A 19954-nucleotide genomic window follows, 5' to 3' on the forward strand; every position below is an offset into this window, starting at 1 on the left:
CTTAGATAGAGCTTCCGAGGTGGCTCAGTGGTAAGAATCTGCCTCAATGCAGGAGACGGGGATTTGATTCCTGGGTGGGGAAGATCCCCTGGAGAAGGAAATGGCAACCCACTCTAGTATTCTTCCCTGGAAAATTCCAAGGACAGAGGAGCCTAAAAGTCTACAGTTAGTGAGGTTGCGAAAGAGTGGGACATGACTTAGCACCTATAAAACAATAACCTAAATGGCTATAACATCTCAGGATGTTATGCTGAATGAAGAAATAGTCAATCTCAATGCTACATGGTGTATGATTACACTTATTGGATTATTATGATTGTATACATACTGTATACATGTATACTGTATACATTATGTATGTATACATACATACATACATACATAATGTATACATACATACATTCTACTTATACAACATTCTCAAAAAAAAAAATTAGAGATGAAAAAGAGATCAGTGGCCAGGGTTAGAAAGAGCTGCAGGGATGCAGAGAGTATGCAGAGGGGATTTCTTTAAGAGACAAAACAATTTTGTGTAATGATTTTAGTGGTGGTACAAGAACCAATACATGTGATAAAATGTCATGGACTAATGCATCAAAATCAAGGAATGTATATAAAAACTGATGTATAAGGTTATGGTATTTTGATAAAATTTTATCAATATCAATTTCTTAATATATGTAATTATTATATTAGTATATATCTATATTTTATAATATCATGCTGCTTTGCAAGCTGCTGTGGTAATTCATGATCTGATCTCCTCTGCTTAGTTACAAATAATTTCAAGCCTAGGCATTCATTGCCTGTCAGCACTCAGAAGTGAAATGAGAAAGAAGTGTAGATGTCTCAGATAAATACAACCTATCCTCCCTGCTTCAGTCATTCATGAGTTATTTTGATCCTAAATTCCATGAACTGGCACTATTTTAGACCTGTCTGTATTCTATTTTCTACTTGTCTATTTGCCTTTGGTTCTTTTATATTAATTCATCTATTACAGCAATGAAAGCAAATGGAAGATTGACAGCTACATTCCACATGAACATGAAACAGTGCAGAGAACTTCAGTCACCAACTTCTCTGGTGTTGATAGGTACTAAGTGTCTACAGTCTGTAAGTATTAAGTTTTGTAGGAGTGCATTATAGCATTACACCAGAGAAAGATCTGGCATGTTTATCTTTATTTTATAAAGAGAAATAATGAGCAACTGACAAGTGAAACTGAACACTCTGGACCAACGAGACAGAAAATGTGACATGAGAATGACTTTAGGACAGATGATCTAGTAAGTACAATTCTACATTTAGAGGTAACAGGATTGAATAGCCTGATTGCCCTCAATGTTTAATACATAAGATTCAATATAAAATTTAAAAAGAATAATATTTTATTCCAATTATAATTTCATTTAAATATACACCACTGAATACTCTGAAATTCAGATGGGCTGATTTTTTAAAGTAGTTTTATGTTGAAGTGATTTTATTGATATAAGTGGAGCCCTGGAACACAGTGAAAAAAAAAAGAGGTACATTAATTCTTTTTTTTTTTACATTAATTATTTTGTATAAGATTGCTATTCACCCAGTAGTCCTAAGATCTGTGAATGTTTTAAAATAGTCACTAGATTCTGGATAGAGAAAAGTAAGTATAGGCTAAATGAATGACAAATCAGCAGATTACAAGAATATTTCTTAGGCTATACTAAATTATATCTTAAAGAGGATGACAAAATTATTTTACTGAATCAATGTATGTCAAATATGGCTTCACAGTTGAATTCTACTAAAAATTTAAAGAGATAACACCTATCCCACTAAAACTCTTCTAGAACTGTGCAGAGGAAGGTTAACTTCCAAACTCATTCTATAAGGCCACCATCACCCTAATACCAAAACCAGACAAAGATGCCACAAAAAAAAAAAAAAGAGAGATAGAAAACTACAGGCCAATATCACTGATAAGCATAGATGCAAAAATCCTTAACAAAATTCTAGCAAACAGAATCCAACAACGTATTAAAAAGATCATCCATCATGACCAAATGGGCTTTATCCCAGGGTTGCAAGGATTCTTTAATATCCACAAATCAATCAATGTGATACACCACATCAACAAACTGAAAGATAAAAGCCATATGATTATCTCAATAGATGTAGAAAAAGCTTTTGACAAAATTCAACATCCATTTATGATAAAAACCCTCCAGAAAGCAGGAATAGATGGAACATACCTCAACATAATAAAAGCCATATATGACAAACCCACAGCAAACATTATCCTCAATGGTGAAAAATTGAAAGCATTTCCCCTAAAGTCAGGAGCAAGACAAGGGTGCCCACTCTCACCACTACTATTCAACATAGTTTTGGAAGTTTTAGCTATAGCAATCAGAGAAGAAAAAGAAATAAAAGGAATCCAGACTGGTAAAGAAGTAAAACTCTCACTGTTTGCAGATGACATGATCCTCTACATAGAACACCCTAAAGACTCCACCAAAAAATTTCTAGAGCTAATCAATGAATAAAGTTGCAGGATATAAAATTAAAACACAGAAATCCTTTGCATTCCTATAAACTAACAAAGAGAAAACAGAAGGAGAAATTAAGGAAACAATTCCATTCACCATTGCAACGAAAAGAATGAAATACTTAAGAATAAATCCACCTAAAGAAGCAAAAAGACCTATATATAGAAAACTATACAACACTGGTGAAGGAAATCAAAGAGGACCCAAATAGATGGAGAAATATACCATGTTCTTGGATCAGCAGAATCAATACAGTGAAAATGATTATACTACCCAAAGCAATCTATAGATTCAGTGCAATCCCTATCAAGCTACCAATGGTACTTTTCAGAGAACTAAAACAAATAATTTCACAATTTGTACAGAAATACAAAAAAACCTCGAATAGCCAAAGCAATCTTGAGAATAAAGAATGGAACTGGAGGAATCAACCTGCCTGACTTCAGCCTCTACTACAAAGCCACAGTCATCAAGACAGTATGGTACTGGCACAAAGACAGAAACATAGATCAATGGAACAAAATTGAAAGCCCAGAGATAAATCCAAGAACCTATGAGCACCTTATCTTTGACAAAGGAAGCAAGAATATACAATGGAGAAAAGACAATCTCTTCAACAAGTGGTGCTGGGAAAACTGGTCAACCACTTGTAAAAGAAAGAAACTAAAACACTTTCTAACACCATACACAAAAATAAACTCAATACAGGTTAAAGATCTAAATGTAAGACCAGAAACTGTAAAACTCCTACAGGAAAACATAGGCAAAACACTCTCTGACATAAATCACAGCAGGATTCTCTATGACCCACCTCCCAGAGTAATGGAAATAAAGGCAAAAATAAACAAATGGGACTTAATTAAACTTAAAAGCTTTGGCCAATGAAGGAAACTATAAGCAAGGTGAAAAGACAGCCTTCAGAATGGGAGAAAATAATAGCAAATAAAGGAACTGATAAAGAATTAATCTAAAAAATATGCAAGCAGCACCTGCAGCTCAACTCCAGAAAAATAAACAACATAATCAAAAAATGGGCCAAATAACTAAACAGACATTTCTCCAAAGAAGACATACAGATGGCTAACAAACACATGAAAAGATGTTCAACATCACTCATTATCAGGGAAATGTGAATCAAAGTCACAATGAGGTATCATCTCTTGTCGGTCAGAATGGCTGCTATCCAAAAGTCTACAAGCAATAAATGCTGGAGAGGGTGTGGAGAAAAGGGAACCCTCTTACACTGTTGGTGGGAATGCAAACTAGTACAGCCACTATGGAGAACAGTGTGGAGATTCCTTAAAAAACTGGAAATAGAACTGCCATGTGACCCAGCAATCCCACTCCTGGGCATACACACTGAGGAAACCAGAATTGAAAGAGACACGTGTACCCCAACGTTCATCCCAGCTCTGTTTATAATAGCCAGGACATGGAAGCAACCTAGATGCCCATCAGTAGTCAAATGGATAAGAAAGCTGTGGTATGTATACACAATGGAATATTACTCAGCCATTAAAAAGAATGCATTTGAATCAGCTCTAATGAGGTGGATGAAATTGGAGCCTATTATACAGAGTGAAGTAAGTCAGAAAGAAAAACACCAATACAGTATACTAATGCATATATATGGAATTTAGAAAGATGGTAACGATGACCCTATATGCGGGACAGCAAAAGAAACACAGATGTATAAAACAATCTTTTGGACTCTGTGGGAGAAGGTGAGGATGGGATGATTTGAGAGAATAGCATTGAAACATGTATATTATCATATGTGAAAGAGATCATCAGTCCAGGTTCGATGAATGAGACAGGATGCTCAGGGCTGGTGCACTGGGATGACCCTTGGGGATGGGATGGGGAAGGAGGTGGGAGGGGGGTTCAGGATGGGGAACACATGTACACCTATGGCTGATTCATGTCAATGTATGGCAAAAGCCACTACAATATTGTAAAGTAATTAGCCTCCAATTAAAATAAATAAATTTTTAAAAATGTATGTCAACTTCTTTAATCTTCAGTTTCCCTCAGTTCAAACCTTTAATATTAATTGCTTTCTTCATGCCCCTTTTCAGGATCTGCCAAACATAAAGACCAGGGAAAGGAAAGTAGACAAAATAAAGGTGTGTGGTGAACCAGACTTTATCTATACACAGACCATGTGTATAGATAACATGAACATGATATAGATCGATGAACATGACACCCTACTTCCTGTTTAGGAGGAGTCACTCAGGAACCAGGTACTATGTATATGTGCTGCCAGGCACTTAAAGACATTGAAATCTTAGCTTGAGGCAGAACTTGAGCACATTTGTGTAGGGGAATCCACTCCTCATGCCTCTCTCCAGTCTGCTCTGGGTGTTCCTGGCCTTCACCTTCTCTGGTAGGGATGCTTTCAAACATGGGAGCAACATTCAGGGTGAAAGGACTGCACACAGGCACGTGGTGCTTCACAGGGACTTGGGGAGGAAAGGGGGACTGGAGAAAAACAGACATCCCATGATTTCAGTATGGTTTATAAATATTTGGGTCCAAAATTAGTTGAATTTCTACATTATTTTGTTTGGTATTTCGGCTGTTTTCTTCTTTTTTCCACAGAATCTGGTGTGGCCCAGAAAGCTACTCAATATCAGCCAGACATAATCAGTCAAGTGCAGAACGTGGTCACCCTGAACTGTCAGTATGAAAAAAGTTGGAACGTGTACACCTACTGGATATTTTGGTACAAGCAGCTTCCCAGTGGAGAGATGACTTATCTCATTCGTCAGTATTCAGAAGATGGGAATGAAAGGGACGGCCACTACTCTGTAAACTTCCAGAAAGCGTGTCAATTCATCAGCCTCACCATTTCATCCTTAAAGCTGGAACATTCTGGAAAATACTTTTGTGCTCTCTGGGAACTACAGTGCTTGAAATAATAGGAAAAGCTGAACAAAAACCCCAGAGCTTAATAAGAGAGAGCCTCCCTGCTATAGGACCCAGGTTGAAATGCACAGCTGCAGACCCCAGACAAGAAACAGTAGTCCTGTGGTTCCTTAATCTGTGATCTGGATCAGAAGATTTGATTCTAAATAAAAGCTTCTTCTATGTAATTTGGAAGCAGGTGTCCTGAGTGACTTTCTACTAATATTCTTCTCTTGAATTCCTGACTTTAAATCAATCATGCAGAGCATGTGTAACCTTGTCTAAAGTTGTAAACTTTCTCTATAATAATGTAAAGTGACAGTTTCACTCAACTGCACTCACATCACAAACCTGGGTCTAGTTATCTGGAATCATCATGAAAAGTATTTCCTTAGTCCTTTATTCTTAGACTTTTGTCACTTAACTTACAATCAGAGAAGCAGATCACCAGTGGTGTTGAATAAGAAATTGGTTACGAAGATTAGAACTCAGGCAATTGCTAGACCTGGTGGAGGAGTGTATACAAAGTTGCTATCTTTGTGTGTGGTGCTGAGACTGAATTCATTGTTAATCAGCTAGAGTAGTATTTGTAGAACAAAGTTGGGTATAGACAAAAGCATGGACAAACTGACTCATAAGGACATACTAGAACCATGAGGATAATGGAACCCACAAGACACACTAAAACTTGTCTATGTCTCACCTCCTTCAGTTCCACAGTAGTGAGTGAACTTAGGAGATGTCGATGTCATTTGGCATCATGCTAACATACCTACTTGGTCCAAGACAAAGAGAAGATGAGGAGGTTTGGTGGGAAGTGGAAGGGTTGTGAATCAATGATAAGATGAGCTATCAGATCGGCAGCAACATGAATGAGTAACCATAGTCCTTGGAGCTCTGCACCAACCCCCAAAACATAAAACTGTGGCTGCTTCATCACAATGACCTTTCAAGTGTCACACAAATTTCTTTTGTGGCCAGCCATAACCCAGAAAAATACGGGAAGCACATTCTGGGAAAGATGTTTCCGGTTAGTTAAGATAGATCAAAGCTGCCACAGTATCTTCTTTGTTAACTTGGCATCCAACTGTACCCTTTAACAGCTTTTGAATAAAGACCATAGCAAAACTATGCTTCTTGCTAATGTTGTTGTTGCTGTTCAGTCACTAAGTCGTGTCTGACTCTTTGTGATCCCGTGGACTGCAGGATCCTCTATCTCCCACTATCTTCTGGATAGTGGGAGATAAATACATGTCCACTGAGTTGGTGCTACCATCCAACCACCTCAACCTCTGTTGATGTCTTCTTCTTTTGTCTTCAGTCTTTCCCAGCATCAGGGTCTTTTCCAATGAGTTGGCTTTTCTCACCAAGCTGCCAAAGTATTGAAGTTTCAGCTTCAGTATCAGTCCTTCCAATGAATATTCAGGGTTGATTTCCTTTAGGATTGACTGGTTTGATCTCTTTGCAATCCAAGGGACTATCAAGAGTCTTCTCCAGCACCACACTTCTTGCTAATATGATGCAATAATTCCTCATTCAACTCAAAACATTGTAAACATATGCTGCGAAGATTATAGCAAGTTCATTTATCCCGTAGTGGGTGATGTTATTTTCTTTTCTACCTAAGACATACCCTCCCATTGAATCCTGTATCTTCACTACTGAGATACAACAGCATATAACATTGACTTATATTAGCATGTCTTATGTTATTACATGTAGTCAAATTGGAGAAGGGAGTTAAAATTGGTTACTGTAACACATAAATATATTATATCAAATTGAAAAACAAATTTTCGTAAGTATTATTGTTCTTATTTCTGCAAATGACCTCATGATCTAGGAAAAATCAAGACGTTGATCTAGGGAAAATCAAGGGCAGGAGAAGATAGCGACAGAGGATGTTATAGTTGGATGGCATCATCGACTCAATGAACACGTGAGTGAAAGTCACTCAGCTGTGTCCAAGTCTTTGCAAACCAGAATTTTCCAAGCCAGAATACTGAAGTGATTAGCCTTTCCCTTCTCCTGGGGATCTTCCCAACCCAGGGATTGAACCCAGGTCTCCCATATTGCAGGTGGATTCTTTACCAGCTGAACCACCAGGGAAGCCCAAGAATCCTGGAGTGGGTAGTCTATCCCTTCTCCAGTGGATCTTCCCGACCCAGAAATCCATATGGGATCTCCTGTATTGCAGGTGGATTCTTTACCAATTGAGCTACCAGGAGACATGAGTTTGAGCATATTCTGGGAGATAGTGAAAGACAGGGAAGCCTGGCATGCTGCAGTCCGTGAGGTCACAAAGAGTTGAACACAACTTAGTGACTGAACAACAACAACAACAAAAATTTAATATGGGAAGGCCTGAAAACACTCTAATCAGATTACAGTGGGAAGAATTCAACCCTGGTAAGAACAGGGAGGAAACAGAGCACGAAATACTCAAGAAAGAATTTGTTCCAGTTGTTGACCTCCAGGTGATGTTGCAGAAACTTTAAATTTCACCTCTAATAAAAGCTCCATTTCACTCCTATGAGCTTCTGTACCTCACAGCTCACTGAGGTGTACATTTGAATAGGCTCAGCACCAGCAGCAGTAATTGTCAAGGACGCACATCTTCCTGATAGTCACTAGAACTTGCTTATATTGGGGTCCTTTGAATCTCAGATTTCCCTTAATAAAGACTCAGCACCCTCTGGCACATTCCTTCCTGCTCCTCAGGGGAGATCTTCCACAAAATGGATCTCAACTTCCTTCCTGCATAGCCATGTTATCCACTATCCTTCTCCTGTTGGGAATGCTCTTCATATGGAATCCTAACATCATAATCCATGCTCCTGTGTCTATAGAACAAGCAGAGTTCTGGTTGAAATATGAATAGAGACACTGTCTCATTATAGGTAGGCCTGTCCTGGTCTCACTGATTCAGCACTGATGCTGCAGGAGGAACTGGAGGCCAGTTAGTGACCTGCCTGACAGCCTCATCACTGGCTCTAAGGGGCCCCCTGAAGTGGAGGTGCAACTATACCTACCTGTAGTGAACTTCCTTATCTCTTCTTGTATGTCTAGACAATAGAGTAAGAAGGTAAAAAAAGCTTTCTTTATCTAGCAGTGGCCTATAACCGGCATTCTAGGTTAAACACATTGCTTTGGCAAAGTTTGAAGTGACCCATTCAGGTTGCTCCTCTCCTCTCTTCTCTCTTCTAATTTAACTTCTCTTATGCCCACTGTGTGCATAATAATAATTATTGGTTCCTAAGGTCAAGGTTATGGTTTTTCCAGTGGTCATGTATGGATGTGAGAGTTGGACTGTGAGGAAAGCTGAGCACCAAAAAATTGATGCTTTTGAACTCTGGTGTTGGAGAAGAGTCTTGAGAGTCTTGAGAGTCCCTTGGACTGCAAGGAGAGCCAACCAGTCCATCCTAAGGGAGATCACCCACTGTCCTGGGTATTCATTGGAAGGACTGATGCTGAAGCTGAAACTCCAATACTTTGGCCACCTCATGTGAAGAGTTGACTCATTGGAAAAGATCCTGATGCTGGGAGGGATTGGGGGCAGGAGGAAGGGGATGACAGAGGATCAGATGGCTGGATGGCATCACCGACTCGATGGACATGAGTTTGAGTAAACTTCCGGAGTTGGTGATGGACAGGGAGGCCTGGCGTCCTGCAATTCATGGGGTCGCAAAGAGTTGGACACCACTGAGCAACTGAACTGAACTGAACTGAATCAGCTTTATTTTTATACACTATTTCTCTACAGTTCCTTTAGTAAACATTTGCAATAATCTTGAACTGTCCATCTGATCCCAGTGCCTACACATAATTTCAATTTTACCTCAGTGAAAATAAACAGGTCCTCATTTTCCATCCTTTTTACCTTGAAATCCATATACACAGAACCATTATTATTCATAGAGTCTGAGAAAAAAGCACAGAGTTGATTTTCATATGTTTTAAAACACTTCTTTTAAAATAACCTACTAGAGGTAAAAAGCAGAATACAAACACAATAACCAACAGTTAAAATATATTTAGTATAAAATAGATAACTAGTGGGAACCTGCAATATAAATACCCATACTGGTGCTCTGTGAGGAACTAGATCATTAGAGGGAGGCTCAAGAGGGAGGAGATACATATACAATATTGACTGATTCATGTTGTTATAAGGCAGAAACGGACACAACAGTGTAAAGCAATTATCCTCTAATTAAAAAAAATGATAAAATAAAATGTATTTAAACCTCAAATTTTATTTAAAATTTATTTTTAAATTATATGTTTTTAAATTAATTAATTTATTTTAATTGGAGGGCAATTATTTTATAATATTTTAGTGGTTTTTGCCATACTTTGACATGAATCAATTTTAACAAAAATAAAAATAAAGCTATTAGTTTTAATAAAAATAAAACTATTTACCATTCTACTTTCAGTGCTCATCAAAAGACAAAAAATAATAAGACTCTTTATGTAGGTTCAGTCTAAAATAAATATATATAATTTAAAAGTAAACCTGTTTAATACTGCAAAATGTTCCATCCAAGACTGCTATGAATACTGTGTTGATTCGAGAGCACCCTTCAGAATCACAGGTGAGTGCCTAAGAAATGCCAAAGGGAAAAAAAAACAAAGGATCCTGAGGACTCCTGGGAAATAATATTTCATTTTGCAAGAATCTCCTGCATCCATGCCAGCTAGATAATTGATTTTTGTTTTCTCTTCCCTAAAATCCTACACAAATTCCAAATCGTGTCAGCCTTTTTTGCAAAGTTCTTAGAAAATGCTCCTCAAGTCCTAAACTAATGACCTTCCTATTTGCCACTCTACTCACTCCTCTCTAGTCCATTCTGAATTGGTTAAGGTGGGAGGGTGGGGCTTCCTGTCACAAAGTGAGGGCATGAGCAGGATTTGCTGGGTGAGCTGATTGGCTGCAGGAACAGGAACATTTCCACAAGGGTTTATGACATTCACCCCCTCAGGGTTTAGTTAAGTATCTTACAGTGAAAATGTCCCAACAAGAAGAGGAAGCATCATGAAGAGGCTAGCAGGCACTGTGCTGGGGCTTTGTTTGCCCAGATTTCCTGTGAGTTGGGGCTGCCTCACAGGGGAATCTGAAGGAATGAGGCACTGCTGTATTGTTGAGGGAGAGAGTGGAGCTGACAAGTCCTGCAGACTTTCTATCCTTCTCATTATCTATGGGAATTGAGGTGGGGGACACTTTCAAGATTTAGTAGGAGTTACAGTAACCCTCATCACTGACTGTTTCTCTTTCCTCATCAGGTGTGCGAGGGGTGGATATAAAGCAGAGTCTCCCAGTCTTGAGTCTCCAGGAGGGAGCCAACTCCACACTTCCCCACAGAGTGTGAAGCGGTATCTTAAGAACTTTGGGGGCTACCTCATCCACCTGGTTTACAATCCTTCAGGGACAAAACAGGATGGAAGATTAAAGGCCAACATAGTCCCTATAGAACGCCATAGCTTACTGCACATTTCCTCTTTGCACCACAGACTCAGGCAATTACTTGTGTTGGGCAGCACAGTGTTCCCCAGGCACCTGCAGTCTGTACTCAAACCCTTTTCAGGGCTTAGCCCTTCCTCCAGTCACAGTCACATCATGAGGCCACCACAGGGCATTTGCAGTACTTAGTATTTCTTACCTACATTGGTATAGTTATAACCACAAACACATTTTAGCCCTACAGATTTGGGATTTGGTCTTTTCCCTTCTCAATCTATCTCCTTCCACACTAGAATCTCTAGCTTGTAACTAAAAGAATAGCTGATAAGATGACATAATTAAAATAAATATTTTCCACAGTAAACTGGACTCCAAAACAGTAAACATTGAAAGCAACTAAAAGAAGAGAGAAATCCCTCCAATAAAGATATTATCCAGCTTGGTTGGGTGTCTCAAGAATGTTCAGGTCTGTCTCACCATGATGTGCCCCAACAGGCAACTGCAAGCACTGGTATCCCATCCTATGAGTGCAGCAAAGTGAAAAAAAATATTTGCTAACTGTTTAGTGTGAACTTGATCACTTACAAAATACTTCTTATAGTTCTGGAGGCAAGAAATCTAAAATCCGTTTTGCTGTCTACAGTCAAGGTCTTGGTAGAATTCCTTCCAGATTCTCTGAGGAAGCATCTGTTTCTTTCCTTTTGTAGTTTCTGGAAGCCACTCGGATTCCATGGCTCAAGATTCCTTCTTGAATCACTCCAACATCTTACTTCCACCACCATGGCTCCCTCATCTCCTGGAATCAAATATCTTTCTGACTCTGTCCTATAAGTTATAAAACTTTAATGCAGAGAAATCTCAATTAAATAGAGCTGGCAGAAGAGGGGGAGCTCTCCTGACCTGTGGACATCACAGAGGGCAAAAGGAAGATGGAAGAAGCCCCTTCTTCCCCGGTCAGGACGCAATCGATGGAAAGTCAAGGGCACTCTGTTTACTATGACCCTCCCAATTTCCATGTCTTCCCTATAAAAGCATTTCCTTTCCTTGTCCAATGGGGACTTGCATGTGGCTCTTCATGGTTGCTGATCCAGAACTGCAGTCCTTGATGATCTCCGATAAACTCATCTTTTATGGGGAAATATCTGGCAGTCTGCTGTTTGTTCCTGTGATTCTGTTTTTGTTCTATTTGTTGCTTTGTTTTGCTTTGCTTTTATATATCATATATAAATAAAAACACACAGTATTTGTCTTTCTCTGTCTGACTTATTTCACTAAGTTTAATACGCTCCATTTTTATCCATGTTGTTCCGTTTGGCACAATTACATTCTTTTTTTATATGTGATTAATGTTCCGTCTTGGGGAGTGTGTATGTGTGTATAGATAGATAATTAGATGAAAGATCAGTATTTTCTGTATCCATTCATCTATGAATGAACACTTAGCTTGGTTTCAGATCTTGGTTATTGTAAATAATGCTGCTATAAACATTTGGGTGCAGATATAGTTTTGAAGAGTTTTTGTTTTCTTTGGATAAATACCCAGGAGCGGAATTGCTGGATTATATGGTAGTTACATTTTTAGTGTTTTGAGAGGAATCTCCGTAATGTTTTCCATAGTAGCTGCAGCAATTTACAACCCAGCAACAGTGCACTAGGTTTTCCTTTCCTCTGCCTCCTCACCACATTTGTTATTTTTTTTTTCTTTTGATGATAGCCATACTGATAGATGTGAGATGACACCTCATTTTGACATAGATTTGCTCTTTTTCTGAATATTAGAGCTTTTGGGTATCTTTTCATGTACCTGTTGGCTATCTCTTTGGAAAAATGGCTACTCAGGCCCTATGCCCATTTTTCAATCAGACTGTGTTTTTGATATTGAGGTATATGAAGTCTTTATGTATTTTGGATATAAACCCCTTATGGCAAATATATACTCCCATTCAGTAGTTTGTCTTTTATTTTTGTTGATGGTTTCTTTGTTGTGCACTAGATTTTAGTTTGATTAGGTCCCATTTATTTATTTTTGTTTTTGTTGCCCTTGCCTTTGAGACAGAAAAAAAATATTGCAAAGAGGAAAGTCAATGAATATACTGTCTATATTTTCTTTTGCGAGTTTTAAGGTTTCAGGTCTTACATTTCAGTCTTTAATCCATTTTGAGTTTATATCTATATATGTTGTGAGAAAATGTTCTAGTTTTGGTCTTATCCTTGTAGGTGTTCAGTATGGTCAACACCACTTATTGAAGAAACTTGTCTTTTCCCCATTTAAAGAAGCTGGTAAATCCATGGCTGATTCATGTCAATGTATGACAAAAACCACTACTATATTGTAAAGTAATTAGCCTCCAACTAATAAAAATAAATGAAAAAAAAAAAACAAACAAAACCAAGTTGGATAAAGTCATTCAGAGTAATATCTCTGTATGGCCACAGAGGGGCAACGCTGCTTCAGAGATTAACTTTTGTCCCACATATACAGATTCTTCAAGGAGCCAGAAAACATCCTTTGAATATCTATCAAATTTTTATCTCCAACTTTGGTTCAATTTACATCTATCATTCTTGTATGTATGTATGTATCCATTTCTTCCTAAATAGTATCTGTGTATATTTGTCTAACTGTTTGAAAAGTATGACTTTGAAAGTTAATATCTCTGTAAATAATATATGTTGTCCTTTAAGATTAAGGCTACATTAGTTTGTCTAATATAAATTTATAATGTTTTCACCCAGATACATCCCAAACTCCAATCATACTGAGTTAATCAGTGCCAGAATTTCCTTACCCCATTCTTTACTAAGAAATCTAGTGATGGTGTAAGTTCCAGTTCAAGCAGCTCCTCCATCAGAACCTCTCTCTGACTGAGCCCAGAAGTGAGTCCATTATCATTTTCTTGGGTGCATCATATAGAAACACATTTCTCTATAGTATCTTTTATGTGAATGTACTTGAGTATTGGGAGTGGGTTAACTGAAGATTGTTATTTCTGTCTCTTTCTTAAATGAGACCCAAGTATGACCATTTAGTAGGCACTTAGTATCGCTAATAAATATATACTGAGGACATGTGTCAACAAAAAAATGAATAAAAAAGAAAACACACCAACATTTAACAAACAATAAAAAATCCCCTTAGAGAGCTGGAGTAGATGGGATTAGATTGAGGAGTGGAAATGGTTATCATTGTTTCCTATTGAACTGTGAAGATGTTTTTCTTTGATAGTATCTGAGATCACATCAATGCAGAGACCACAAACTCTTCTCTGTGCTTCAAAAATATGAGCTCCTTTGTTGCAGCCTGGCAGAGCAGAGACCAGAACCTACCCCATGACGGGAGGGTGCGGCAAACTGCGCCCTCGTGATTGTCCTAGTAAGCATGCCGAAGGGACATTCTTGGGTGGACTTGCTCTCTGCTCTGCTTCACTGCCTACACCTGCCTCTGTCCCCATGGAAACAAAACAAGATGTTCCTGATCAACAGCAGAGCCTTAACTTTATCTTTATGGTGTGCTAATCAAACTCTCCAGTATAACTTCCCTCATGATCTCATGTGTTTTCTGCCAATAAAAGTGCGGGCTGACAGGTGGGATGCATGAGACAAGTGCTCGGGCCTGGTGCACTGCGAAGACCCAGAGGAATCGGGTGGAGAGGGAGATGGGAGGGGGGATCGGGATGGGGAATAAGTGTAAATCTATGGCTGATTCATATCAATGTATGACAAAACCCACTGAAATGTTGTGAAGTAATTAGCCTCCAACTAATAAAAAAAAAAAAAAAAAAAAGTGCGGGCTGAAAGGAGCCATTTTGTCTTCCTGCCATGGAGAGCCGGAGTGTCCCCTGACTCCCCATTTGCCAAATTATATGTGTCTGTCTTTCCATTAGGCGCTCGACCCCATTCCAGGTCTTTCTCACCCGCTGTGCTGGAGGAGACGCTCCTTGATTTCCATCTCTTACCCTGATGTGTTGACCTCAAAAGCCAAACTGATTCTTCACAGTTTTGTATTTTACCTGTGAGGTTAAGATGTAACTCAGGATGAGAACTATCAAAAATGTTTCATTATTGAATGATCATGGTCCCATATCTTCTGAATTCTGCAGAATTTTTCTAGTGAATTTTATCCTTTGGAGATCAAAGATCCTCCAGACTAGATTATTCCAGTGCTTCTCAATTTATTTTCTCCATGCCTATTCTTGGAAATATTTTATTTGCCTGATTTATATTTTAGAAGAAATATAAATTGAAATTTATTTATCTTTTTTTTTTTTTACTTCTTAAGGTCATGTAAAGTGTGGAAACATCTGAACGACGGTGTTAAAATTTAAGTTCCTCCAGGGCAAAAAGTCTATATATTCTTTATGTTCTAATGCATAAGCTTAGCTTGTGAAAGTGAAAGTGTTAGTTACTCAGTAGTTTCTGACATTGCGACCCTGCCAGGCTCCCTCTGTCTGTGGGATTCTCCAGGCAAGAATACTGGGGTGGATTGTCATTCTTTCTCCGGGGGATCTTCCTGGGGAACAAACCCTGGTCTCCTGCTTGGCAGGCAGATTCTTTACCATCTGAGCCACCAGGGAAGCCACCAGGGAAGCTTAGCTAGTTACGACATATTTTGCCCCTTGTGTATTCTCAATGCACTTTAAGTAGTTTGCAAAAAAAAAAAAAAAAGAGAGAGAGAGAGAAATGCCCCCCACATACTAATCTTGTGACTTCTTCCCATTGTAATATAATGGTATTCCCTATTAACACATCAAGTTGTCCTGATATATGATTTTTAAACTTCTAGAAGGTGTAAGGAAAGGAAGAAGGGGATAGTGTGGGAGAAATTCTAACATGCTCTTTATCCATTTAAGTTGGGGGAGTGCATTTTTGATTCCCAATTAATTTGATTTTTGGTGATTCTAAATCAGCACCGAATGAAAACTAATACTTTTGAGAGAAATAGGTTTAAGTGAAAGCAATTGTGAGAGGGTGGGGCCTACTGAAAGAATAAAATCAGGTATGAACTTAAAGTCAGAGCTCTAGCTGGCTGAGAAGCGCAGAAGAGGAACTGGAGTTGCCACTGAGCACTGATGCCAGAAACAATGGACAAGATAGTGGGAGCATCATTTTTGATTCTGTGGCTTCAGCTAGTCTGTAAGTTGTGCCCTATGAAATTCTTCCCTAATGAAATTCTTCCCTAATTTCATTAATTAGGGGGACTGAGAAAATTGGATTGCAAACAAGTTCATGCAGATAGAAACTTTAAACAAGAAATATGTTTTATGGAACTAATGGCTTTTATCTCTTTAAGCAGGGGTGAGTGGACAACAGAAGGAAAAAAGTGACCAACAGCAGGTGAAACAGAGCCCTCAATCTTTGACGGTCCAGGAAGGAGAGATTTCCATTCTGAACTGTAATTATGAGAACAGTTGGTTTGACTACTTCCCATGGTACCGACAACATCCTGGTAAAGGCCTTGCATTCTTGATAGACATAGGTTCAGCTGTGAATAAAATGGAAGATGGAAGACTCACCGTTTTCCTCAGTAAGAGTGCCAAACAGCTCTCATTGCACATCGCGACTTCCCAGCCTGGAGACTCAGCCACCTACTTCTGTGCAGCAAGTGCACGGTGCTCCCCGGGCACCTGCAGCCTGTGCCCAAACCTGCAGCTGAGGCTCCAGACACACCCTGCTGAGTAGATGAAATACACACCCACAGTTTGTCTGAGCATAAAAAGTCTTAGTATATTTAAGAAAACTGAAATTATACAGAATTTATTCTTTCATCAAAATGGAATTGATACAGAAAATCAATTGTTAAAAGATGTCTCTAAGAACTCCCAAACATTTGGAATACATGCACTAACTTAAAAATAACCATGGGTTAAAGAAACAATGACTTTAGAAAATATTTTGAAAGTAAATATTGTGAGAGCACACATGATATAAACATGTATGAGGTGCAGGTAAAAATAATACATAGAAGGAAGTTTATCTTTTTAAACACTTATATTACTAAAGAAAAAAAGGTGAAAAATTATTATCAAGACTTGCAGCAAAAGATGATGGAAAAACAAATTAAACTTCACATAAACTGAAAGAAGTAAATAATAAAATGTTGGATTGGTGAAATACAAAAATACTATGGATATAACTATGAAATACAAAATAACTTTGTTAAAAAGATTAATAAAATTGATATATTCCTAGGTAGAATTATCCATGGGAAAAAGGAAAAATACAAAGTATAAATATTAATAATAAAAAAGAAAACTATTCTGCAGGTTCTGTAATGTTCTAAGGGTAATGAATGAATATCATTAACAAGTTTATGTCACTTTGTAAGTGTATAGGGGTAGACCTACACAGGTTGGGAAAACTTATATTTTGAAAAAGTGCAAAGACAATTCAATAGAGGTGACAGTCTCATGAGCAAATGAGGTTGGGACAATTCGATATTCTTGGGGAATAATTGAAACTTGGCCTAAACATCACATCTTATACAAAAATTTGTGGTGTACAGTCTCAAAATGAACCATCAGTTCAGTTCAGTTCAGTTGCTGAGTCGTGTCTGACTCTCTGCAACCATGGACTGCAGCACACCAGTTTTCCCTGTCCATCACCAAATCCCTGAACCTGCTCAAACTCATGTCCATCAAGTTGGTGATGCCATCCAACCATCTTATCCTCTGTTGTCCCTTTCTTCTCCTGCCTTTACTCTTTCCCAGCATCAGGGTCTTTTCCAATGAGTCAGTTCTTTGCATCAGGTGGCCAAATATTATAACTTCAGTATCATCATCAGTCCTTCCAATGAATATTCAGGGTTCATTTCTTTTAGGATTGACTGCTTTGATCTCCTTTCTGTCCAAGGGACTCTCAAGAGTCTTCTCCAATACCACAGTTCAAAAGCATTAATTCTTCTGCACTCAGCTTTCTTTATGGTCCAACTCTCACATCAATACATGACTGATGGAAAAACCATGGCTTTGACTAGATGGACCTTTGTCCTATACTGTGTACCGACAAAGGTCCGTATTCCTAACCCAGCCTAACTTAACGATGCTCAACATTTACATTAGCGTACAGCTGGAAGAAATCATCTAACACAAAATCTATTTTATACCAAAGTGTTGAAAATCTCATACAATTCACTGAGTATTATACAGAAATTAGTGTGCTGCAGTCCATAGGATCGCAAACAGTTGGATATTTCTGAGTGACTGAGCTGAACTGAACTGAAAGTGGGGCTTCCCAGGCGGCACTCATGGTGAAGAACTGGCCAGCCAATGCAGGTAACATAGCAGACTCGGGTTCAGTCCCTGGATCTCCAGGAAGATGCCCTGAAGGAGGACACAGGAGGCCACTCCAGTATTCTTGCCTGGAGGATTTCATGGACAGAGGAGCCCACTGGGCTTCAGTCCAGAGGGTTGCAAAGAGTCCGACACGACTGCAGTGACTGAGCACATATACACAGAAAGCGAAAAACAGAATGATTGTATGAGTACAGAATGAATGTAAGTGGGTTGGTTGTTTACCATCATGATCTCAGGGCCGGCCAGGAGCTCAGGTCACTGCTGCTGCCCAGAATCACCAGAGAATATTGCACCACATCTTGTTAGCATGGGAAAAGATCAAATTTTAAAATTCAAAGTATCGTTACTACTGAATGTGTATCACTTTCTTACAGCTGTAAAGTCAAAAATCTGAAGTCAAAACATCATAAGTTGATGAGTCTATAGTGATTAAAAGAAACAGACTATTGATACTTGCAACAGCCTAGATGGGGATTCCTAGGTGGGTCAGTGATAAAGAATCTGCCTGCAACACAGGAGACCCAAGTTTGATGCCTGAGTCAGGAAGATCCCCTAGAGAAGGAAATGGCCACTCCCTTCAGTATCCTTCCCTGGAAAATTCCAAGGACAGAGGAGCCTGGCAGTCTGCAGTACATGGAGTCTAAAGAGAGTACGACTTGACTTAGTGACTGAACAACAATAGCCAAGATGGATCTCAGGATGTTATGCTGAATGAAAGAAAAATCAATCTCAGAGGCTACATGGTGTATACTTACACTTGTTGGATTATTATGATTGTATATATGGTGTGATTCTACTTATACAACATTCTCAAAAGAACAAAATATAGAGCTAAACAGGAGATTAGTAGTTACTGGGGTTATAAAGAGTTGCAGGGATAGGGAGGGTATTCAAAGAGGGTTTCTTTAGAGAGATATGTCATGATTTTAGTGGCGGTACAAGAACCTATATATGTGATAAAACTTCATAGAGCTTCCTATCAAAACCAAAGAGCACATGTAAAAACTGATGTATAAGATTATGGTCTGTATTTTGATAGAAATGTCATCAATATCAATTTCCTAACATATATGCTATTCTTATATGAATATATATCTGTATTTTATAACATCATGCTGCTGCACAGGCTGATGCAGTCATTCATGATCTCCTCTGCTTAGTTACAAATAATTTCAAGCCCAAGCATTAGTTACCTGCCAGCACTCAGAAGTGAAATGGGATGGAAGAGTAGCTGTCTCAGATAAATACAAACTCACCTCCCTGCTTCACTCCTTTGAGTCATTTTGATCTTAAATTCCATGAATTAGCACTGTTTTAGACCTTGTCTGTATTTTTCTTTTCTACTTGTCTATTTGCCTTTCATTCTTTTATATTAATTCTTCCATTACAACAATGAAACCAAATGGAAGATTGAAAGCTACATTCCACATGGACATGAAACAGTGCACAGAACTTCAGTCATCAACTTCTGTGGTATTGACAGGTACTAAGTGTCTGCAGTCTGTAGATATTAGGTATTGTAGAGTGCATTATAGCAGTACATCAGAGAAAGATCTAGCATGTTTATCTTAACTTTATTTTACAAAGAGAAATAATAATGAGTGACTGAGAAGTGAGACTGAATGCTCTGGATCAATGAGACAGAAAATGTGACATTTGGATGATTCTAGTATGCATGATCTAATAAGTACAATTCTACACTTAGAGGCAACAAGATTGAATAACCTGATTGCCATCAAAGTCTAATACATAAG

The 19954-nt window shown here is 38.4% G+C and overlaps 1 gene segment (V, D, J or C); it reads left to right on the forward strand.

The window, feature by feature from the left end:
- Positions 1-4874: 4874 nt before the first annotated feature.
- LOC122705713 lies at positions 4875-5458 on the forward strand. The segment is given in 2 exon segments: positions 4875-4923; positions 5139-5458. Coding segments are annotated over 2 exon segments (369 nt in total).
- The last annotated feature ends 14496 nt before the right edge of the window (positions 5459-19954 follow it).

This window comes from Cervus elaphus, chromosome 12 (genome assembly GCF_910594005.1).
Source record: "Cervus elaphus chromosome 12, mCerEla1.1, whole genome shotgun sequence".
In the NCBI taxonomy this organism is placed as follows: Eukaryota; Metazoa; Chordata; class Mammalia; order Artiodactyla; family Cervidae; genus Cervus; species Cervus elaphus.